The sequence below is a fragment of the Myotis myotis genome, unplaced genomic scaffold (assembly GCF_014108235.1).
Source record: "Myotis myotis isolate mMyoMyo1 unplaced genomic scaffold, mMyoMyo1.p scaffold_m19_p_18, whole genome shotgun sequence".
Taxonomy (NCBI): Eukaryota; Metazoa; Chordata; class Mammalia; order Chiroptera; family Vespertilionidae; genus Myotis; species Myotis myotis.
In genome coordinates this window covers 13,392,384-13,417,150 of record NW_023416322.1, presented here as the reverse complement: position 1 = coordinate 13,417,150, position 24,767 = coordinate 13,392,384, and the positions used below count along the sequence as shown (strand labels likewise).

The 24,767-nt window shown below is 48.5% G+C and overlaps 1 protein-coding gene across 1 annotated transcript in view; it reads left to right on the top strand.

Moving 5' to 3' along the window:
- The window catches only part of KCNH1 (potassium voltage-gated channel subfamily H member 1), a 255,884-nt gene that overhangs the window by 102,221 nt on the left and 128,896 nt on the right, over window positions 1–24,767 (top strand). Inside the window, exon 7 of the mRNA XM_036343690.1 lies at window positions 465–894. Within this exon, the coding sequence (XP_036199583.1) occupies window positions 465–894 (430 nt within the window). The remainder of the gene's footprint in view (window positions 1–464; window positions 895–24,767) is intronic.

Here is a 24,767-nt window from a genome sequence, read left to right as displayed (position 1 = left end):
GCACAATATAATTAAAATGAAAGATTATACAATATGAAATACAAGCTAAGCAATTATTAAAATATTTCATATTATTTAATATTAAAATTGTTTTAAAATAACTCATTACATGGAAAAATGCTCATATATATTTGTGTGCATCTGCATAATATAATTAAATTAAAATTCTATTTTTATTTAGCTTGTTTTTTTAATTTGCTTTTTAATGGAAGTAGGAAAAAGCCAATGGAAATCTCCCATAATACACGTTGGGATAAAATTCTAATTTCATTGTGAATAAGTACATGGATATATATGAGCAGTTTACCATATCATGACTTATGTTAAAACGATTTTTTAAGGCTTGCATGATGTTGCATCTTGTGGAAATGCTGAAGGAACAGGCTGGCGGGGAGGCGGGAAGGTGAAGTGTGGGAGTAGTCTTTTTGGTTCTTGGCCCTGACTCTGTGTTCCTCTTCTCCCAGGGCATCAGCAGCCTGTTCAGCTCTCTGAAAGTTGTCCGGCTGCTCCGTCTGGGGCGAGTGGCCCGGAAACTGGACCACTACATTGAATACGGAGCTGCTGTGCTGGTCCTACTGGTGTGTGTGTTCGGGCTGGCTGCTCATTGGATGGCCTGCATTTGGTACAGCATCGGGGACTATGAGATCTTCGATGAGGATACCAAGACCATCCGCAACAACAGCTGGCTCTACCAACTGGCCATGGACATTGGCACCCCTTACCAGTTTAACGGGTCTGGCTCAGGGAAATGGGAAGGTGGTCCCAGCAAGAATTCTGTCTACATCTCCTCGTTGTATTTCACCATGACCAGCCTCACCAGTGTGGGCTTTGGAAACATCGCCCCATCCACAGACATCGAGAAGATCTTTGCAGTGGCCATCATGATGATTGGCTGTGAGTATGACAGTACCTGGGGTTGGGGCAGGGGGAATACTGTTTGGTCATCCCTTCTATTAGCTGGAAAATGGGTAATGGCTACAGTGCCAGTAGGATCAGGGCTATAATAACTTAAAAGAAGGAAGATATATATATTTTTAAGAGACTAGCTTTATAGTTTTCCTGATAATTAAAAAAGTACATGTTTACTGCAAAGAAATTTAGGAAATACTAAGAAAGCACAAAATAGAAAAAGAAAGGCCATCCACGTACTTCTCAGAGATAGCTATCATTACCATTTGGTCTCTCCCTTACAGATTCTTTTCTATCCTTAGCCGAACACATAGAGATAGGTTTTTATAAAGTTAAAATGACCTATATGCCACACATATAATTTGGTAAACTGCTTGTTCGTAGAAGAGTGAATTGTGGAAGTCTTTCCATGTCAACGTAACCATAGCTCTAGGTCTGCAGTGTTCAGTAAGAGAAAGTAGGAAGAGAGAATGTGAACTATCTCATTCATTATCTTTCCTAGTGATTACACATCAAAACAACAATATTTTTGAAATAGTGGGTTAAATAAAATATTCTATTACAATTTCTACATTCTTTTTGCTTTTCAAATGTGGCTCCTAGGAAAATTTTGAATCTAATTTCAATTGGACAGTGCTGATCTAGATCAATACTGTTGATGTTTGCTTGATGGTTAAGAAATGTCCCAAATCCAAACAAAACCCAAAAAGCCCCAAACAAAGGAAAATGCGAAAAAAAAGGCTCTTGTTCCATTGAGAGGGAAAGGGTTATAGGATTAATTTGATTGGATTGAAAAGCAAAAACAAGCCTAGTTCTTGGGGAAGGTACTTACATCTCAATAACTTACCACCAACCACTGCATAGCTGTTGCTGTTGCCAATTCTGCAAATAGCCTTCGGCTGACACAGTGGGCTACCTCCACTAAAGGGACTCCCAAGGGGCGAGTGGACCGAACAGGCTGGGGAAGGCACGTGGACTTGAGTGGGTTGGACTCATGGTGAACCTGCCAAGAGCACCAAGTGCACGTCAGTGACAGATCGTGACATGGGAGAGGACAGTCCTCCCATGAGGCATCAGTGTGGGTAGTAGTCTGGTCGCCGGTGATGAAGCTGGAGTCTGGTGCCTGCGGGCAGAGACCCCGTGGCTGGATGTAGTCCTCAGGGTGGAGTTGACATGGTTCTTGTTTCTACCGACCAGGGAATTCTAAGACCAGGGAAACCTGAGGCTTCAGTTTCTCTTGCTTTGTCCAGCTCACACCTGAGATTCAGCGCCCCCTTCTGCAAGTGGATTGCAGCCCCCTCCTATTTTGCAACCACCTCATCACGTCTGAGGCAGTCCTTTCATAAAACTCCTCACGCCAAGGCACAGAGCTCACCTCTGAGCGTTGACTGAATGTGTCTGAGGGGTAATGGATTCATGGGAAGTGTTTGCCCATGGAGCTTTGGGGTTTGCTTCTTACTTTTAAATGGGTTTTAATAGAGATGATTGCCTGACCATGGGAGGCAGCGTTACGTGTCTGTGGGTAGCTAATTGCTGTAGCTTAATTAGAACTCGAGGTGCTTCCTCATGTTGTGTAAGAGAATTTAAGACCTTTGCTCTTCTAGAACGATCCGCCTTGGAAGCCCCGTTTTCTAGGCAGCGCCTGCAGCAGTTTTGTGAGTTTGCGCCACCAGACACAGCGTGCTCGGGCACAGTTTCTGTCTGTTAGAGGGGAGAGGAGACACTGTAAATCAAAATGCCTCATTATATCCGTTACAGAAAAGCTGTGAAGAGTGGTCAGTCAGAAAATGGGCCCCATTTCACGGACTCTCCAAGGGCTTTCAAGTCTGAGGAGACATCCTTGCAAACGTTTACCTGGAAGAAAAGAAGAAAGAAAATAGTTCTGGTGGCATATAATAAGGATAAGCAGTCTGTTTTCCCCAAACCATTCTTCTACGGAGAGCATCATTTCCCGGGTATGGTCTCCAAGGAAAACCTCTAACAGTGATTACACCTCTTTTCTCTCCCACCTTCTCCGAGCTGGATGATGTTTCCATTTCGTGAAATAAAGTGTAATACACAGCCTGCAGCCGAGTCTGATGTTCAGGTCCGCAAGTCTACTTAACGGGAACACCATTTCCCGAACAGTCATTGGTTAGTCACTATGCTAAGTGCTCTACACACACGCTCTCCTACTCGAGGAAATTCTGTGCCTGAGAGATTATCCTCTCCATCTGATAAGGAATGGAAGCTCAGAGAAGTTAACTCACTTTCCCAGGAACGTGGGGCTGGTGAGCAGGAGAGGCAGGGTTTGGACCCCGGCCTCCCTGAATTAGTAGCAGGGTTCCTCCTATGGACGCACCTGCACAGGTGAGGTCTGAGAACAGAGTCCACCAGCTTCTCCAGCTGACAGACCAGCACTTTGAAAATTCTCTCCGTGAACTTGAGCAAGCTAGCAGTTCTGCACTGGAAACCTTTTGTGGGCTTGTTTATTGTTGTTGTTGTTGTTGTTGTTTTCATTTAAGAACAAGATTTTGGTACAGACTCAGGGGGACCAGGTGTTGTGGAAACCAGCCATTTTCCAGCAGCCTGTCACGGTGACAGCTGTTCCCCTTTCCGTGTGACATGTCTGACAAACTCTCGTACCAACAGCCAGGTTATTGCACTCTGTGTAATGTGGTGGCGATCACCCTTGTAAACTCACATTCCAGACAGCCTTTATTGGGGACCAATGCTGGTGTCTTGTTAGATTGGTGGGGTCCTCTCTTATCTTGCTTTGCCTGTGCGTGGACGTGTGCACACCTACCTCCTGGCTGCGTGGCTCACGGGATTGGACTGACCCCAGAATTGGCACCCCTGGCGACAGGGAGCATTGACCACACCTGCATTTATGCCGACGTGTCTGTGCTTCTCTGTCCCCAGTAACTCTGGCGGCCAGGCCCCCATGTCTTAAGGGGTATAGAGAGACACAGGCCTTTTGAAATACTGGTTACGTGGTGATCCCCCCCCCCCACTTTGCATTGAATTTTACATGCCTTGGGAGTATTATTCCTTGCCTGTTCTGTTGCAGTGTATTAGCCATAATGTAGATTATCCAGAAGCCTTGTGTTGCTTCTCCTCTCTGCTCTCTGGCACTGAATATCTCATTATAACTTGGCTAATTCCCCAGAGGATGCCAGGAAGCAGGAAAACTAAGTATTTTCAATCTTGCCTACCTCTCTCAGTTCTGATAAAAGAAAATTGCAATAGGAAGAAGTGGAAACTGATGGCTAAAATGAGTATTTGTGTTTCGCTGTGGTGTAGGCAATCTATAGGGTCTCCAGCTGCCTGGTTCTCTCTCTGACTTCCATTCTAGGGTCTTGTCCTGGGCTAGAGGCAAACCAGCCCCTGCCTGATCTCCCTGCCCTCTTGTGGGTCTCCAGGGGTCTCCTACCAGGCCTCACCCCAAGTGGACTCTTCATGTCTTTTAGCACCCTTCTGTGTTAGTGACGCTGAGTGAAGCACATGCCACTCTGGCCCTCTGTGTGACACAGGGGAGAGGATGTCCCCCTTTCGACAGGCACATGCATCAACAGGTATGTGCCTCCCGAATTAGGGTTGGTCTGGCTGCTCTGCCATCATCAAAGATGCAGGCTTCTCTTTTCCCTTCAGCACACATCAGGAGCCAGGATGGCTGGTCCAGCTTCCGCCATATGTTCTTTTTCCAGAAAGAAGGGAAAGGGAAGGTGAGCTGAACTCTGACAAGGCTAGGGAATTGCCATATTACCTCTGTAGGTGTCTCCCCGACAGACCCCTCGTGTGTGCTAAGGATTTGGAGACCACCACCCTGGGTGGCACTCTTGGGGAGTCTGCGGTCTGATGGTGGTGGGGCTGTGGGAAGGACAGAGACAGGCCCTGTCACCTACCCACCAGTGACTGAGGCCTGGAGATGGGCTCACGGTGGGCTGAGCCTTCCCCGGCCTCTGAGGGATCCCTTTAAGAAGAAGGGGCTGTCAGCGGGGAGAGTTCCTGCATCTGGGAGGTCTCATCTCAGGCGAGGGACAGGACCCTGCCTTGGGGATCTCTCCAGGGAGAATTTCATGGTGGAGACATTTCCATTTCTTTTTTTATAAATACGCTTTGCACTTTTCTGATTCTCTCCTCATAATGTCATTGCTGTCATCCTGTCATTGGAATTAACCCACATTCGTTTCCTTTCTCTCTGACAATGGCAGGGGGTCTAGACATTGTATTCCCATTCAGGTCCCGTCCTAAATGCTAAGCATTTGTCCCCTCCCTCAGCTCCCTTTTCCTTCCCACCTCAGCTCCTTCAAAGCAGAGCAGAATGTCAGTGCTGAAGGGACCTTTGGGAGCATCTGTTTAGTCCAGAGGAGCCCTCCTCTCGCTCTTCTGCTGGGCCAGATCTCATCCTTATCCGTGCTCCAATCACTCTCCCCCACCCCACCCCACCCCACCCCAGGCCTGGGAGCTCCCAGTGAGTCAGTGGGCTCACTCCTGGTGGTTTCCTTATAGCATCTTCTTTCCTGGCGGAGAGGGATGCTAGTGACCTGCACCCCGGGGCCTTTGACCCCCTCCCTCACCCACTTACTTGCACTATGCTTTGTGGTTTCCCTTCAGCTTAGATTATTTGCAGGCCAATCTGAACTTTTCTGTGCCTCCCTCCTGATCTTATTTAAATGTTTCTTATTTCTATTGGTCTCGCCTTTGCTAAATATGCCTTTTTTGCATTTTATACCAACATACTGTTTTTTCAAAAATGACATGAGGCACATCTTCCAGGAGGCTGTAAAGATACTCTTAGGAGACTTTAGCCACATGGTAGCTGCTTACTAAATATTTCTGGGCTTGTTGGAGCTGAACAATAGAGATGGATCTGGAGTTTTGGAATTGGCCTGCAGTGTTATTGGCCAAGCCTCTTTATTAGTTAGGATACGTGTTTTCTGCTGCTGGACAGGCACATGCATCAACAAGTATGTGCCTCCCGAATTAGGGTTGGTCTGGCTGCTCTGCCATCATCAGAGATGCAGGCTTCTCTTTTCCCTTCAGCATACCACTTCCACATCAGGAGCCAGGATGGCTGGTCCAGCTTCCTCCATATGTTCTCTTTCCAGAAAGAAGGGAAGGGGAAGGCGAGCTTAACTCTGAAAACAAGGCTAAGAAATTGCCATATTACCTCTGGTCACATCACATTGGCCGGAACTTGGTACCCTGGCCATACCTAGCTGCAGAGGATACTGGGAAATGTAGTCTTTATTCTGGGTGGTCATGTGCTCAGTGATATGGACAAGAAGAAGAGCTGGTGGGGGCTGCCTTTGTGTCTGTCTGCCTCCGCTTTCCTCATTCTCCTCATTTCCCTTGATAGCAGCAAACATTTGCCCTCCATGGCAGGGAAATCGCAGTGGGGCTTCATTCCTGAATTCCTGGCTGAGAGACTTTGTTTCAAGTCCTAGGTCTGTGCTGTGCTTTGGGTTGTGTGTGCCCTTTAATTTCTGTGGTTTGGGGGTATGAAGCTCCTGACAATCTCACTTCACAGAGTGAGACTAAATGAGGTAATGATGCATGATAGCTCTCTGAAGAAAACTGAAAATCGTGACATGCAATTGTCGTGATTTTATTGTTGCTGTTAATAACAGCAAGTGTTTCTTGCTCTTCCCAGTTCATTTTTGTCTTCCCTGTTCTCAGGAGAAAGAAAATAATAATTGCATGAGAATGCTGTTTAATTTCATTTTGGGTTTCTGTTTATTTTGGGAAATGGGGCAATGTCCAGAATGCTATGGGAGAAATAACTATTCATTTCTCACTTATTCTTAGAGGGTTTTTTTCTAGCCAGCAAACAAGTTTATTTTTCTCTAGAATCTGATTTTTTAAAAAAAGTCCTGCTGTAGTTGGTTTGGCTCAGTAGATAGAGAGTTGGTTTGCCAGTTGAAGGGGTCCCGGGTTTGAATACGGTCAAGGGCATGTACCTTGGCTGCAGGCTCAATCCCCAGTAGGGGGCATGCAGGAGGCAGCCGATAAATGATTCTCATCATTGATGATTCCATCTCTCTCTCCCTCTCCCTTCCTCTCTGAAATCAATTATATATAAAGTCCTGCTTGCCACTGCACATTTCAGATGGGCATCCCCACCATCTCTGACACAGTCTCTGTCTTGTACATCCCCTTCTCCCCTCCTCCAGAAACTATCTCTGGTTACTCCCTCCTGGTTCTCAATCCTTTGTACTCTTAAGTCTGACGGATCCTGCTTTAGGTTTATTTACTTGCCCTTAGACGTTATATGGCTCTATAATCAGTCTTCTGACTTCATAGTTCTCTCTCCTGCGTCGTGTATATTTTGCCTAGCTCTAGTGAAACGCTAGGCTTCCGGGGACAGGGCTGTGGGTCTCCCTGCTTTTCTCTCCTTTGTGTCTGGCACACTCTGTCGGATCATGGGAACGAGCCTGAGCTTTGGGGCCGGGCAGCTCTGGCTTGCACGCCCACCTCTACTCACCTCTACTCTTGATTAGTGCTTTGACTCCTGGCAGTTCCCTCAAGTGCAAATGGAGATGGATACCAGGCCCCCGACTAAGTGTTGGGGATGAAGAATAAACTGAGGCAGCGTACCCAGCACAGAGCTTCCCGTGGGCGTTCAGACAGCGGTCGTCTCGCCCTGCTCCTCCATTCCCTCTTGCAGCCTAGTTCTAGGACTCATCGAACAATGCTGTCTCTCCACCATTGTTAGTCCTTTGGGTGTGCTTGACTTTCAGAGACATTGAACTTGCATAAAACATCAGGTACATCGCAGTATTTAATGTACAGATCATGAAATACAGTATACATATATCTGGATGTGAATTTCCCTAGATACAAAGCTTTTTAAAAAAGCCTGGCTGCACAGCAAATGAGGTGAAGCTATGAAAGGAAGAGAAAGTCATTTCGTGTGCTCAGGGAGGCCTCCGGACACAGCTGTCCAGGCCTGACTGGCAGGACCTTCACTGGGCAGGAAACGGTTCCCAGGGAATGAGAATGCTCCCCCTGGAGAAGGAGGAGGGAAGGACTAGAAACACTCAAGCATTGAGCCCCCAGGACATGCCAGGTGTCATGCCAGGACCTTTTCCTCACCCAACAACTGCATAAGCGAGGCTTTATTACCCCTGTTTTGCAGATAAGAACATTGAGGCTTAGAGACACAAAGTAACTCCCCCAAGGCCACAGGGAGAGAGGTGGCCGAACAGGGATTTGAACCAACGTTATGTGACATCCAAGTTTCACCTTGTTGTGTTGCTTTCCTTGCTGATTATTCTGGGATGCGGGAGGGCAAATGCCCTCGGTGGTGTGTGTGTGGTGTTGGGGGCAGGGCAGAGAAAGAGTTGGAAAGGGGATGTAGGAAGATCGAAGAGAGAGGGTGCTTTCCCTAGAAGCCTTCTCTGTTACTTGGAATGATAATTGTAGTGACAGATGTCTGACTACATGTGTTGTGGGAAGACATTTTTCTTGTTCATAGCTGGATTACTGCACTGGGCAGAAGAATTTGCAACAACTTTTAGATGTTAGGAGACTCTGCCCAACTGGATAAAGGGTCTTGTCTCTCACCTACTATATAGATAGCTACCCACGCCATTTGCAAAATTCTTTTCTTTTTGAAAATATAATTTTCATCCGAATGGAAGTTATCATGTAGAGATGTTGCTACCATCAGATCTTTTGTTTCTATTTTGTTTCTCTGTCTGTTGTCTCTTCAGTACTTCATGGGGTAGGTAATGTTCTCCCAGTTTTGGGTGGAGGAAATAGTGGAGTAGATTAAGTCCTCACTTAATGTCGTTGATAGATTAAGCAACTTTAAGCAAAATGCCGTATGATGATGCAAACAATTTTACTGCAGGCTAATCGGTATAAACAAGAGTTAAGTTCCTATGGCATCTCATCAACGTTAGAGTGAAATGACATTGAACCAACTGACATCATTCGAGGATCTGATTTAATTTGCTGAAGGTCACATGGCTCGGTAGACTCAGAGCTGGGCTGAAGCTCATGTCCTCACCACTCCCAGCTCAGTGCTCTCCCTACTCTTCCAGATGACTTTGACAGCAGGTGGTCCTGGTGGCCACAGGTCACCGTTGTACCAGTAGATTGAGGCAGCTGATCCCTTCAGGGGATGTCCTCAGACCTTGGGGAGAAGAGGTGAAGGTGCAAGAAGAGTGGTAAGGCTTCCATTCTATTTTCACCCAAGGAACTTGATTGATCAAGTTTCACTCCTCTTGAACTGCTTCTTCTCAAGCCTTTGTTGTGGCTCTCAACCGCTAGGCTGACAATTACAGGTAGCCAGGAAGAAATCAGACATAGGAGAAAATAATTCTCCTTTCCTTTTTTAAAGTTGGTGAGATGAGGAATGCCCTCCAGGGAAATATTTTCTAAAAATACATCAACAGGTATGGTCCCTGAGAAAACCAATGGTAGATTTACCTGCCAATTCCCCGGAACCTCCGTCAATCAACAGTTTACCTGAGTGCCTCTTTGTTCATTTCATAACCATTACTTGGATGTCTGCCATGTGTCAGGCTCTGTGTGATACTGAGGATAGAGCAGCAGGTGACATAGACACTAGGTCTGCCCTCACCTGGCTATTGTCTGCTGGGGGAGCCGGATGAGTAGATGAGATATTGCTGTGGAGTAACCCCAGTCTCTACTAAGGAAAGGACAGGGGAACATGTGCAGCGGCTCTGCACCCAGTCAGGGTCAGGGTGGGGTCATGGAGGATCCGTCCCATGTGTTTGGGAAGAACCTGGGCAGGTACTGAGATCCTTCTCAAGAGTTATCTCCTTGCATCTGCAGATGTCTCCCAGCCAGACTGCAGGCGGCCTTGGATTAGGAGCTGTGTGGGTTTTTGCTTGGTCCACAGTGGGTTCAATAAATGTTGAATGAATGGAGGAAGGGAGAGCAAACAGACATCATCGCTTCCTCAGTTTGCTTACGCTCTAGTCTGGGAAACACAAATGCAGACAGGAACGAGCAGGTGAAGCTGGAGAGCAGAGAATGTTCACGGCCTAAGCAGCAGAGCCAGTCTGTGCTTTCAGACGTCTGGGAAGACAGTGGTCATGTCTGTGAAGTGGAGGTGAGCGTGGCACTAAAGAGCTTTTACTTGGCCAGGGAATAATGGGTAGGATTTGCATGACTTACAAAGATGGGTAGGTAAGAATAGTACTAATAATGGTAAGTTTGTAGGCACATACTGTGTGTGGAACACTTGATACACATTCTTCATGAACTCTCCTCACACTCCTGTGCCACAGGTGTTATTACCCCAGTATTACAGGTGAAGAAACTGAAGCTCAGAGAGGTCAATTAGCTCCCCCGGGTCAACCCTGTGGTTGGTGGAATCAGAATTCAAACTCAGATCTCTGACCCCAAGTTAACTGTCTCCTGTGAGGATGGCCCTGGAGCAAAAGACAGGGAAGGCAGCCACCGCCCCTTTTTGCTAAACAGGACAAAGGGAGGGAAGAAAGAGAGGGAGAGAGGGAAGGAAAGAAAAAGGGAATAGGTAGGGAGGGAGGAAGGGAAGGGAGGGAAAGGAGGGAGGAAGGGAAGGGAGGGAAGGGAGGGAGGAAGGGAAGGGAAGGAGAAAGGGAAGGGAGGGGGGGAGAGAGGAAAGAAGGAAGAAAGGAAGGAAGGAAGGATGAAGGGAGAAACAGAGGGAGGGAGGAAAGAAGGTGTGCTGAGCCGAGAGGGTCTGAGGGCTGCCCTGTGCCTCCAGGATTGTCAGCATCTCAGACTCCTTCCTACAGTAGGGGTTTGGCGACCACCTCCGCCAATCCGTCACATGCCAAGCGGCAGGGATTGCAGTAAGTTGCAAGAAGGCTGATTTGCTGAAATTTTTGAACACTCAGATCCCAGTCTTTTGGCCTGTCACTTAGAAAAAGCACTGGATGCAGGCTTCATTTTTTACTGGAGGACATCAGCAGTGGTTACTGAAGCCTTTCGCTCCGTTTGCTAAACTGAAGATGCTGCAGCCACTGCAGAAGCTGCAGATGTTGGGCAGCTTGTTTCCATCTCCTGGACAGCCAGCCCCCTTTCGAATCACTGCTACCCAGACAGGAGACTAGACAATGAGGATGGTTTCTGAAAGCGAGCATCACCGCCAATGAAACCAGTTCAGAACCCAATTTTAATTTCTAAAATCATTATAATATAGACTGTCCATGGGATCAAAAGCGATAGGCACGGATATGAATTCTGGCTCCACTACTTATAGTCAAATGAACAAGTTACTTAATTCCTGAGCCTGTTTCTTCATCTGGAAAACAGGATGGTGCAGATGGCATAATGACAGAAAAGGTTCTTGCCTTTCAGAACCTTTGTATCTGCCTGGTGCCCGGCCCAGAGCCACAGATGGCCCATTAGTTGATGGTGATGCCATTTGTCCAGCACCCTTGGTCTGTGCCACTTATTCAACAGTCCAGCAAGGGACTTGGGTAGGTTCAGAGGCAGGAGGAGGTGTGTGCAAAGATGCCATGGGGACAGCACGATGCTTTGCACACAGAGGCGCTTGATAAAGGCCTGTTTGTGGGACTAAATATCAAGATGAAAATCTTCTGGGGCGGATGCTGCAAAGCGCGGAGCTCTCAGGGACGGCTCCCTGAGAGTGACTTTGCAGACTCGAAAAATGTTTCCATTTTCACTTTCCCCCATTGTGGTCCTCTGTGCGTGTGTGAGAATAATTTTAGCTCTCATCAGCTAGAGGCCTGGCTCTGAATCATAGCTGCGTGCTGATAAAAACCCACTGTCGCCGCAAGGAAGCTTGACAAGGAAGAGAGGTCTTGGTAGGAAGAGCAAAATGAAAGAGCAGGAGGCTTAGAAAGAAAATCAAATAATGTCAAACATCACGGGTGAGTTCTGCAGAGCTGCTGCTGCCCTGCTTGCAGGGATAACCCTGCTCAGGAGGGTGACCTCTGTTCCTCCTCATGGGGGCCGGGGTGGGGAGAGGAGTGGGCAGGGCTGGAGTAGGAGTAGCAAAGCAAGAGCAGGGGAGGGGTCCCTCTTCCTCCGCATAATGGAGGCCAGCCCCCCTTCTCAGAGTTCCCGGAGAGCAGAATGCACCTGTTGGAGAAACAACAGTGAACTCTAAAGGGTCCCTGCAAAGCAAGGCACAAATGTGTAGCTTCGCACAGAACAGCAGGCTGACTGCAGCTTCGTGGGGAACAACACGAAAGGAGGGGGTTCTCAGGCCATAGGACTACCTGGCAGGTCGAGCAGAAAGGCGGGGAAGAGGCAGACGCCACAGGCTCTTCCCCGGTTGTCTTTTGGATTCCATCTCTCCTGGGAAACGTGGGTGTGTAATTGCAGGGAGCTGCGCTCACCCACCAGCATGGAGGCCTTGGCTGGAATCCAGCACCTTTTTAAAATAAATAAATAAATAAATAAAATATACATTTTTTATTATTTTTTACAGAGAGAAAGGGAGAGGGATGGAGAGTTAGAAACATCGATGAGAGAGAAACATCAATCAGCTGCCTCCTGCACATCCCCTACTGGGGATGTGCCCGCAACCAAGGTCCATGCCCTTGACCGGAATCGAACCCGGGACCCTTCAGTCTGCAGGCCGACGCTCTATCCACTGAGCCAAACCGGTTAGGGCTGGAATCCAGCACTTTTGCAAGTGGAGGGGAGGTGGGGCTTCTGAGCAAAGTTGGGGACACTTGAGCCTTCCATCTTTGCATCATTGCTCCTCTCCTCATCCTTCCACACATTTTATTAAACCTCTACTGTGTGCCAAGCACTTAGAAATGGTGTGAAGACAGGGATAACCAGCCACTTCTCCTCTGTGATAATTACCCAGATCTCCAGTTAGCTCTTCGGCACTCACGGAATTGTGGAACTGAGAAGGACCCTCCAATGCCATGAGGGTCACCTGCTCACTAGATCTTTGAATCCCTTCCCTGACATTTGAACGTCCCCAGGAATGGGTTCATTCCACTTCCAGATAAGCTCAAGGGTGACAATTTCCCTCTTACATGAAACTAGAATCCCCTCCCTGTGGTTTCTATCCTTGTTCTTGGTTCTTTACTTCTCAGACTTCATGGGACAAATCTAGCTTTTTGTTCACACAACAGTGCTTCAGATATTTGAAAACCATTGTCATCTCTCCAAAGGTATTCTACCAGCTTCTTCCACACGCGTCTGAGAGTGTTGTGCAACCTGGGTAACGGCGATCTCTTTTCTCTCCCCATTCGTTCGAGTATCATTTATGAGGGGCCCAGGATTAAGCTCATTGTTCTGCCTGTGGTTTGGCCAGAGCAGAACTGAGCAGGATCATTACTTCTCTCATTTTGAAATTACACTCACAGCTTGAAAGAGCCTCAGGACTAGAAGGGGTCTTAGAGACCATCTGGCCTCACGGCGTCATCGTACAGATGGAAAGGTGAGGCCCAGAGAGAAGAGGCGACTCAACTGGTTAGTGGCGGAGTAAGGAAAGGACTTAAGTCTCCAAAAACCCCAGTCCTCCAAGGTTTGAGCACTTTGCACCACTCCTTACCACATCTATACATCTTTCTAGACTTCTCATAGTTCGAGTTTGTATTTTCATACAATATCCTACATTTGATTACAGTTCAACTGGCGCCCAGCCACAAGTCCTAAGTTATTTCTTAGATTCTACTGGGAACTACGTTTTCACCATCTTCTGCTTTTCCAGTTAGCTTTTTGGATCCAAGTCCGTGACTTAATATTTATCTAAATGTGTCTCATCATTTCCCTTGGCTGCACCAATCTGGGAACATAGTCATGGAACAAAGTCACAGTAGGACAAACAAAGCAGGGATTCCCTTTTCTATGGCTCCCCAGCCAGGTCATTAGAACCTAGTTTATGGTTTAAGGGGTATCTGTGATGTCTCATATTGACTGGGGAGTGACCTTTGCTGCCCCTTTCCTCCACCAGGTCGTATATGCTTTCCTTCGCTGGCCACTCCTGTCATGTGCCACCTGGTTTCCCAGTTGGGACCTCTACCCTGCGGGGCTGTAGATCATTTGCTTGACCAAAGTACTGATGTTAGTCCTTCTTTGTCACCCACAGTGACATGCAGAAGCTCTGTACTTTGCTCCAATGTGCGGGGAAGTGCCCTTCTACCACCTGAGCTAAGCTCTGGCAGCCATAGAATGCTTCCAGAATAGGATGACTTGCTTTTATTGTTATTATTTTTGAAGATCCCAGTCTCTTTCCTTAGACCCTAAGTTGGATTCTCTTGCGTTTGGGCTAGAAGACACCACGTGGTGCTCTCCTCTCCCTTTCCCGTTTCACAGAATCTCACCCTAGACCAGTGTTCTTAAACAGTTTCTTGGCAAGCATTGATACATGGAGAAACAACATTTCGACCCTTCTGTGCTTTAGCTATTAGCTTTTTGGACCCAACTCCATGACTACCATTAGAACACCATCTTGGCACTTGAAGGCCATTGTTTCTGGCTACTTGGAGTTATTATCTCTGGGAACTAGCCCTTAGTTCCCTGCACACTCTCACCTGATTGGCTCCTGGGACATCACATGTAAATAAATCCAAGCCTTTTGCCCCCATTTCCCCGATGGAGCTTTGACCAAATGACCATTTTAGATTTATTTGTGAGTGTTTGGTTGTCTGTTAAACATATGAATTCCAAATGTTTTCTGCCATTCTGTGGGTTTCTTTTTTACCTCCCTGATGATGTTCTTTGCACAAAGTTTTAAATTTTGATGAAGTCCAATTTATGTTTCTGTCTTTGTTGCTTGTGCTTTTGCCATACTCAAGGATTGTGATCTTTAATCTACCCTCTTGGTTATTACCTCCCTAGCCTCAAGTCATCCATGAATTTGAGTAGCACGTCATCAATTTTGGGGTGTTCTGGCCCATTTATTTACCCCTTCACCTTACATAGTGTGAAAGCAGTGCACACTCTGGAACCACTCCTCCACCCCCACTTCCTCAGGAACTTGCAGGGGAGCTTCCTAAACCCACCAGTGAGCAAATCAGAGCAAATGTGAAGGAATGCACCGGATTAATAGCAAGGCCTGTAGCTCCTCAGTCCACAGCTTTATTACGGATAGGGTGCTTGCAAACACTGTTTTATGAATTTCACCCACTGGATGTCTCTTATTTCCATGCAGTGAAAGGAGGCATGGGAACCAGTTGTGAAAAATCTCTGACTTTTTCTGGGGCACTGCTGAGAGCTGGAGCCACGACTGTCATTGTGTGGAGTGACAGCCAGCACTGGTCTCCAGTGGGTGCTCCTGAGTGTTACCCGAGCCTGGGAGGGGATACATGGTGTTGAGCAGTGATATCTGACCCCGCAGCAACTTGTCATTCTGTCCCCTGGCACTGTGTCTGCTGTGATGCTCCGGCAGCCAAAAATGCTGCTGCTTAGCCCATATGAAACCATAGCCCTGCTTTTCATAGTCAGCGCTGCCCCAGAGACCTGGCTGCTTCTAATCCCCAGGTTTAGAAGCCAAGCACGAGTCTTGGGGAAGGAAGAGGGCTCGCATGAGGTCACATGCTGACCTTTCCACAAGCAGCCCAGTTGAAAATAGTACCCATGGCTCCCTACCTCTGGGAGTTCTGACCTGGCTGCATTTGCCACCTGCATTGCCCTTCATCCTGCTGTTCCCCTGAGACCCTGAAACCAGAAGAGAGAGAGAGAGAGAGAGAGAGAGAGAGAGAGAGAGAGAGAGAGAGAGAATGAATGAGCATGAAAGGGTGTGCAGGTAAGGTCTGTTTTGAGGGAGGTCAGAGCTTATACACTGGAGCAAGTGGGTTTGGGGAGAAGGAAAATACTAATTCTAGTTCCCTACATTGGTATAGTGCAGGGGTGGGCAAACTTTTTGACTCGAGGGTCACAATGGGTTCTTAAACTGGACCTGAGGGCCGGAACAAAAGCACGGATGGAGTGTTTGTGTGAACTAATATAAATTCAAAGTAAACATCATTACATAAAAGGGTACGGTCTTTTATTTCAATAGTTTTATTCATTTCAAATGGGCCGGATCCGGCCCGTGGGCCGTAGTTTGCCCACGGCTGGTCCACATGATGCCACTTAGACCTCATCGTTGGGAAGTGAGGCCCGGGGTGGCTGACTGACTTAACTAACATGACACAACAGCTGAGGAAGATCCAGAGCTTCCACCTAATTCTGAGGTGTGCCCTAAGCACCCACAGTGCCCCTTTGGGAGCCCCACTGAGAACAAGGATACGCGAGACCAGTTCCACCTTGTTCCTTGTTCACTGGGGTGAAAGACACGGGGCTCCCACACAGCTCCTTTGCTGGAAGCTGTCCATGGGGAGTGTTTATTTTTATCAGTGGTCTCGGGTCACTGGACTCAGGCCCCTGGTCAGGAACCGAAGGCTGAATAACCGAATGTGGGGAGAACAAGTGCCCTGCTTTGGGGAGACGTCTCCATTGGCCACTCGGATGGTGGTCAGTGTAAGGGAGTTGTCGGCCTCATGGTGCCCTGGGTAGAGAAGCTCAATAGCACCAGCTTTTCTTGCTTTTCTGTGTTTGGATCAGTGAGGAAAATTACAATATTGGTGATGACAGTGAGAGCTACGATCTATGGGGCAGGTACTCTTAACTCATATTGAGTTCTTTAATCCTCACAACCCTATGAGATGAGACTATTGTCATCATACCCATTTTATAGATATAAAATCGAGGCACAGAAGTCATTTGCCTCAAATCAGCTAGGAAATGGAGGAGCTGCACAGACTCCAAGTGTGGATACTAGAGTATTGAAGATCCACCCTATGCCAGATGCCTGGGGGCGCTCAGCTCTCAGGGCACGGCTCTGTCTCCTCTCTGATACTTTGCCCCTTGGCCTCTCTAAGGGGCTGAAGTTGTGGGGAGTTGTGAGGGAGGTCAAGGTGGGGCAGACCCTCTGATGAAAATAGGCAATAGAAATGGTCTCCAGTATTCCTTGCCTTCCCTTTGCTGCTCACTTTCTGTGTGGCTTGTTCCCAAAGCCAAGGGTGACCTCTGAGAGCCTGCTTCCTCATCTGTAAAGTGGAGAAGATGCTGTTTACCTGACAGGGTGGCTGTGAGGCTTGGACACACTGTCTGTGCAATCCCTGACACCGGGCCAGGCACATAGTGAGGACCATATAAATAAGTGCTGGAGTTATCGATTGTTCTTCTTATTATTCCTTTTCCTCTTGTCTGTGTACCCACCCCAGAGAGAGATGTGGGTGTTGCCTAGTGAGCACTGTCTGGAAGTCGTCCTACTTCAGCCCTTCTTTCAAAAATGACAAAGAGGCCCATGGAGAGTGAGAAGGTCGCTTTCCCCAGGCAGCCTACTCCAGCGCCTTCTCTTGCTATGCCATGGCAGGCATTATTCACCCATTCATACCACTGGCCTTCGACATCAGTTAAATCACAATGCCCCAGAGAGAATATCTCTACATCTTCCACTGAGTTTATCAACCCTCCCCCACCCCACCCCAGTTGTGAGTCCACCAGAGGTGGGGGCCCTGGGTGGTGGGGAGGCCTGGGGGGAGGCGTGGGGAGTCTGCAGGGACAGACACCCAAGAAGGATGCTCTCCTTCTGTGCTGTGAGGTTTCTGTGAGGTCACCTCTTGGCAGGGCTCACTCAGCTGCTCTTTCTCCCTTTAATCAGGCTTCTTGCAAAGCAGTTATCTCATTATTTAAATATTCTCCAGTTGGATGTTCTCACATTCATAACTTAATGACCTTAATTATGCATATTAGTGAGAAAAATAGGTGGCATTGCTTTGCCGGAGTCTGCTGCTGACGGTCCACGGTTCCTTAGGGACCATGAGTGGGGCTTATAAGTGCATGTTTCCTGGTCAGGCACGTAAAGAGAGCACAGGACAGGAGACCTGCTAACCTGCCCTAGCCTTTTCCATGTCGACTGCAGCTCACTGTCCTCAAAGGTTGGGTATGCCTGGCACCGAGGGGTGGGGAGGAGAGAACAGCATTTTGAGTGGGTCCAGTTCTGTGTCGGCCGCCTAGGAGCAGTTTTGCTTTTCCCTTGCCTCTGAGTTCACCACCTGGAGACAGAAAAATAACCCTCGTCTCACCCTCCCTGAGATGCAGATACATGGGCACATCTGTAACTTTGGGCGGGAACCTCCTGGAGAGGACTTCCGTGGGGAAAGCCTTGAGGTTGACTGGGGGTGTGTTATTCCAATAGGAAGGAGAACAGGAGTGTACTCTTGGTTATAGTGTTCTGTTTTTTCCCTAAACTTTTATTGAAAGCCTACTGTGTGCAAGGCACATCATAGGAATTTCAAGGTAGCAAATAAACTTTACTTTGAGCCAACATCTCAGTCATTTTTTTGCTATTTGCTGATGTAATAACATAGGTGTAATGTCCAACATTCATGTGTAGAGTGGGTGGTGGCAATATTGCTGGAGTAAAGACAGGTCCATTGGGCTTCCCGAGGCTTGACCTCAAGTCTGTGGTGCTATTGACCCTTCCTGAATCCTCCCAGAGCAGCTGCCAGTTTACTGCCTGTGATTGATGAGCATATTTTTTTCCATGCGTTTAACAAAAGATCAAGCATCTGGATGCTGCGAATAAATAAAACAATAAACCAAGTTGCAAGGAGGTGACAGTAGCGGGAAACAGACAACTGCACAGACAATTTTTCTGCCGGGTGAGAAGTCCTATGATTGTAGTCAAGTGTAAGTACCAGGGGTCAGGGAACCATGGTGTTTACTGCGACCTGAAGGCTGACTAGAGTTAGCCGGGTGAAATGAAGAGAGATGGAGGGGCATGGAGGCAGGCCAAAGAACACAGTGCATTCCAAGAGAATCAAATGAGCTCACACAGCTGGAGCTTAGCGGGAGAGAGCAACTGGCCAGCATCAAGGCTGCCACAGAAAGTGGGGGCTCCTTTTTCAAGGGTCGCCTGTACACTTTCTCCTGGGGCAGGAGAGGCAATCCAAGGATTATCTGCAGGGAATTTTATCATTAGAGAATGGGTTGGAGGTGAGCAAGACCAGAGGCAGAAGTGACAGCCGGGGTGTTTACAGCAGTGCTGGGGAAGATGGAGAGAGAGGGAGGGATTCCAGAAATATTAAGAGAGGAGATATATAGCTCCTGGCAATGTCCCTGCCTGCGGCCGGGGACAGAGTGTGCCACTGCACTGCTGCTGTGTCATGGGCATCCTTCCCAGCCAGGCAGGTAGAGGCGACATTTCAGCAATGCCCAGAAGCACCACTTTCAGCCATATGGAGGGTCTGTGGGCGTCTGGGCAGCGGCAGTGGGGAACAGACGGCTGGCCTGCAGCGATGATGAATGAGCAGGTCTCCCGAAGCCAAGACTTCCCTCTCAGCCTCCCTCCCACCGCCATCATGTGCCAGGGCCCGGGGTCACCTGGTGGCAGGGAGAGGCACAGTCCCAGCAGAGCAGCGTCTTCACTGGTCTCTCCTTCCTGCAGTGTCCTTTGCTTGGGCTCCTCTGGCTCTTCTGGGGCAAAACTGAAAAACTGTTCTGAGATTATTTTACTAAAGGAACCACTGGCCAGATGCTAGGAATCACTCCCCAGCGAAGCACTGAGTGTTGATTTTTGTCTGCTCTGCAGAGCTGGGGAACACCCGCTCCTGAGGGGCTGTGGGGGTGGGCCAGGTGCCCTCTCTCTCCTTCCTCCTCTCACTGGTTTGTTTGCCCCTGGTTCATGTCTCCTCGGGGTCTGTTCATCAGGATCTCCCAGGGCTCCCTGTCCCCCATCTCTCACCCCTCGGGGTCACGCATGAGTGCACCTTGGAAGGTGCCCAGCACTTTAGGAAGGTCAGGCCTCATGCTGGCTCAGAGGTGGTGTGTTTGGAAAAGGGAAGGCTCCCACTGTCCTCCAGATGCCGGGGTGTGGAGGTCTCAGTGCTTGGATGTTTGCTCTAACATCGCTATCCATTCATTTTTCTCATTGGAGGCCGTAAGGACTTTGCTGCAAGGCCACAGGCTCCGGGATCCAGGCTGGACCCACATCTGTGTTTCTTCCCCATCTTGCCCCATTCCCTTCCTCTCCTTCTACCTGTGGGGATGACCACAGCATGACCCGCTCCCATTCCCAGGCACTGCACTCCTTCCTTCTAACTCCTCCCCTGCCCTCCCCTGCCCTCCCCTCCTCTTCCTTCCCTTCCCTTCCCTTCCCTTCCCTTCCTTCCCTTCCCTTCCTTCCCTTCCCTTCCCTTCCTTCCCTTCCCTTCCCTTCCCTTCCCTTCCCTTTCCCTTCCCTTCCCTCTCCTCACCTCCCCTGCCCTGGCTCCTCTCTCCTCCCTTCCCTTTTCTTCCCCTCCCCTCCCCTCCCCTGCCCTCCTCTCCCCTCCCCTTCCCTTTCCCTTTCCTCTCCTCCCCTCCCCTCCTCTCCCCTCCCCTCCAGTCCAGTCCCCTCCCCTTCCCACAGTTGTCTCTCACTCTCCTCCCTCCTCCTAAACAAGCCCGGGACTTCGATTCTGAGCTGCACAGCGTCTCCCAGCCGCTTAGTTGGGTTTTAAAGGAGACGCTCTGGCTGCCAGGTTTAGGCTGCTGCAAGGTCAGGGAGCGCTGCCAGGCTTGAAGCCTCTCACCTGGGAAGCCGCTCCCAGCATCCTTCACATCCTTGGCTCTGAAACCAGCCTGTGTGTGGGCCCCTTCCCCTTGGCTAGCTGTGGCAGAAACTGCTTCAAGGGAGGTGGTCCCTTTCTTCCCCATCTCCTCATACAGAGAAGGGGCTGCTGCTGACGTGGGTAAATGGACAGTGAGTGCATCTTTTCTAAAACTCCTCATTGGCCCCTTTTGACCCCCAACCCAATGCCCCAAACTGGGAGTTACCTGAAGTCCCCAGGAAGAGGACCGGCTCAGTCTGTGTTGGAACTGTCTCTTGGATTGTGGGAGGGGAGAAGGGACGATGGTGTGGGGTCTCTGTGTGAGGCGCTCCTGTTCACCTGCAGCTGAGGTGAAAGCCCTCCCGCACTTCAGCAGAGGGAGGGGGGCTGGCTCCACGCATTCATTCTGGCTTCAGCTGGCGTGTCCCACTGGTGCTGAGACCCAGCCACTGTGAGCTGGCAGGAGCCCAGGTTCAGCCTCAGGTGGTGGGAGCAGCAGCTCCGGAAGGCCTGTGACTCCCTGGCCCTCTGGCCACAGTCTGCTCTCTCCGGACTCTGTGTCTTCTTTCCAGGTCCCTGCTGGTGTTTGCCATGGAGTTGGTGCCACCCCAATGTATAGGGAGTGAAATTAGTGCCCTTCTCTGCATGGATGGCGGGGGAGGACCTGGCTCCTGGAGGACTTGGCTGGCCCCCTCTGTGTAACCACGTGGTCGCCGGTGCACTCAACAGGGCAGATACGGGAATCTTGAGTAGTCACCCTGTGGTCCGCTCCTCCTAACTGTTTTATTTCTACTAAAGTATCATTTTGTCATTGTCTGGCAGCATTCTTTCCAAGCTTCTAAGCATCACTCAGGTTTAAAAATGCCCACAGAGAGCTATGTGGACTGTGCTTTCTTCGTTTCCTCATTGATCATATATGTATGGAGTCTTGTTCCAGGCTCTGGGCCAGGCTGGGGGGGATCCCAGACATAAATCATTCTCAGAGCCTGCCCTCAAGGAGTTTATAACCTGGTGGTCCAGCAAATAACTCCAAAGTGGGTGTGATAAATGCTGCAAAGGGTCTCTGAATGAAGGACTATGGGCGTTAGAGAATAAGAGGTGACTTTCTGGGAGAATGCCTCCTTTGGTTATGAGAGCAGGCCTGTGAGAATACCATGGGAATGGTAGCGAGCTCCTCATAGGCTCGTTATTATCATTAACTGGAAAGGGACCGACTCGTGGACCATGTGCTATTTGATGTGGGTCTAAAAGAAGGCTCTGTACAGTTTAGACATGGGGATGGGCATCTCTCCACCTGTCCATCTGGCCAACGGAGTTGTACCACAGACCTTAAGCAGCCAGAAGGGGAAGAGTTAGGAGTCCTGCCTGCTTGAGAAGACATCACTTCGTGGGCCCAGAAGACATAGTTAAACAAAACAACTAGCACATATGGATAGCTCAGGAGACCAGGAGACCAGGGCTAGAATGAAGCTGTGCAGCAGAGGCAGGGAAAGATGTTTTGAAAATAAGGAGTGCATTCAAGCCATAGGAGATGTGGCCCCAGCCTCAAGCGGCTCATCATCGAAGTGACTATCAGATCCCTTCACACGAAACAGATAAATGGGGCATAATACACTGTGTGCAACTCTTCTGCAGTATCTCAGGGTCAACAGGCTTGGCCTGAACCCCCAAAGTAGTTCTTCATCCTGGCTTCCCCTTAACTCCCTGAACAGCACCTCCTTACTCCTTACCTTAGCCCTTGGGCCTTTTCCCTCATTTTCTTCATCATCTCTCCCCTAGAGAGCTTGTAGAGGTGCCTCCACAAGAACGTCGTGTCCATCTATTCTCTTAGGCTCTCATTATCACCCCCCTTTCCTGTCTCCCATTGCTCTGCATGGCAATACCGAGAGAGCCTCCTGATTTGATCCCCTACTTCCAGTTCTTAATTTTCACTCTTCCAATCATCCCACATCTGGCCACCCCACCCCACCACCCACTGCCATGTGGAGAGTGAGCTGGAGGCCGAGGCTAGAATGAGTGCAGAGTCCTGTAAGGAGAGTATTGTAGTTGTCCCCGTGAGAGCCGAAGTGAGCTCTGACCGTGGTGGTGGCAGTGGAGATAGAGAGTTGGCAAGATCCTGGACAGCGTGTAGAGGCAGAGCCAGTGGGATCAGGAGATGGATTGACTGTGAAAGTGTTTGGAGGGGAGGTTTGTGAGACTAGTGTCTCCCATGGGGCTGGGTTAATGCAGGTGGGCCAGGTGTGGGAGTGGGGGTGGGGTGCTGTTTAGGGGGTGAATTATAAGTTTGGATTAAAAAACATTGAGCTATCCAAGAGATGTAGGTGGAGAATTGACTTATGGGGCTGGGGCCAAGGAGAGAGGTTGGCCAAGAGATATAAATCTGGGAGCCACAGGCCTATAGCATCGCAATTAGATCAAGATGTTCACTGAGTATGTGCTGTGACGTGCAGCTTCCCTACCGGAGGTCCTGGAGGCGGGGTGTGTGTTTTAATTTTATTCAGAGGGTGTGAGCTGTGCATGACTGGAACAGGGTACCAAAGCTGGCCTCTTTCTATCTGGCTAGGCTGGGAGAGGAAGGATGGGAATAGTGGAGAACAAGGAATCATCTGTGGTTGAAAACAATCCCCTCAGCGAGGGAGCTGTTGTTCCTTTAGCCATTGTCTATGAAGATGGCCATGGCCTCTTCTTCAGGCCATGGACAGGCAGGTTGTGTGAGCCCTTCACACGCTCTCCTCGCTCCATCGTGACCTTGGCCCAGTGTTTGCACACCAGAGCTAGGAGCATGGCTAATTGCATCAAACCTGTCTCAGTACCACCCACTGCCCTAGTTATTATTTCTGCCCAGAGTCCTGTTGCAGAAATTCTCTCCACAGACTAAACATACCCAAGTGCTTCACACCTCCCACAGCCCTCCCCAGCCTACCAGGCCTCACAAAACATATTTGTCCTTTCAAACAAAACAGCAATCTTGGCTTCTCTAGATGAGGTAGTCCAGAGATGTCTGTAGCTGAAAAATCAAGAAAGCAAAAAGGAACTTTTCAACGTGCATCTGCTCAGACGTCTACACAGCCTAGCTAGGCCCCGACAGGGGTACCGGCATGATCTGGACAGATGTTCTCTTGCCTCCCAGTTCTCTTGGAACCTGAGTGGGGACTGCTCTGAGCAAGCTCAATTCCCATCCAGACGTTGCTATATTCTTGAACTGCTTTATACTTGTGCAATTATTTGTTTAAAATCTGTCTCTGCTCTTCCACTGCCCCTCTGTAAACTCCCCAAAGGGAAGGGACAGAGTTTATCTTGTTTTCTTCTCTATCCTAAGGCACAAGACAGTGTCTGGCAGGCAGTAGATGTTTCAGGTTAAAGAATTAGACTCATTTACTCATTATACTCATTATTCTAAAGTTGCTTCCTTTGTAGTGGGCCTTGTATTACAGGTTGGGTTTTTTAAAATCTGACTGTAACATGTAATGCCTTTGCAGTGTTGGTTTTGTAAGAGCAAACTAGCCATTAACAGATATCCTGGGCCTTCGAATTTGACAGACATGGGCTTAAATTCCGTTCTGCTCACCTAATAACAAAATAGGATTCTGTTCTGCTCACCTAATGGCTTAGGGCAAGCGGTTCAGCCTCTTTGTGCCTCATTTTCCTTATCTGCAAAATGGGAACAAGTTTCTTACTTGAAGGTGTTGTTGTGACGATCAAATGAAGTCATAAGTATAAACTGCCTGGAACAATGTCTGGCCCACCAGTTTATGGTGGTTCAACACACACACAATTTGAGGGTTTGTCTTTACCATCAATTGTTTAGATCAGTGGTTCTCAAACTTTTTGGTCTCAAGACTCCCCTATAACCTTAAAAATTATAAAAAAAAATCCCCCAAGAGCTTTTATTTGTATGAGTTATATATATTAATACTTACAATTTTAAAAATTCAAACTGGGAAAATTTAAAACTATTTATTTATTAGTTTGTTAAAAAATAAGAATAATATACGTATTGAATGTTGACTACGGCTATATTTAAAAAAAAAAATACAGTGTCAAGAGTGGCATGGTGTCACATCTTCGCCGATCTCTTTAATCCTGCCTTAGCAGGGGATCTGGGGTTCCAGTCTGCCCCACATTCAGTGCATCCCACTATCACACACCATGTCATCTCTGGAAATCCACTCACTGCACACTTGTGAGAGAAGAAGAGAGAAAAAGGAAGTAGTGTCCTAGTATTATTGTGAAAATAACTGTAAAGTTAAGGACCCTCTGAAAGGGTCTTAGGGACTCTCAGGGGTCCCTGGCCACTTTTTTGGGAACTGCTATTCTAGGTGTTGGAGTCCAAAAATTAGGATT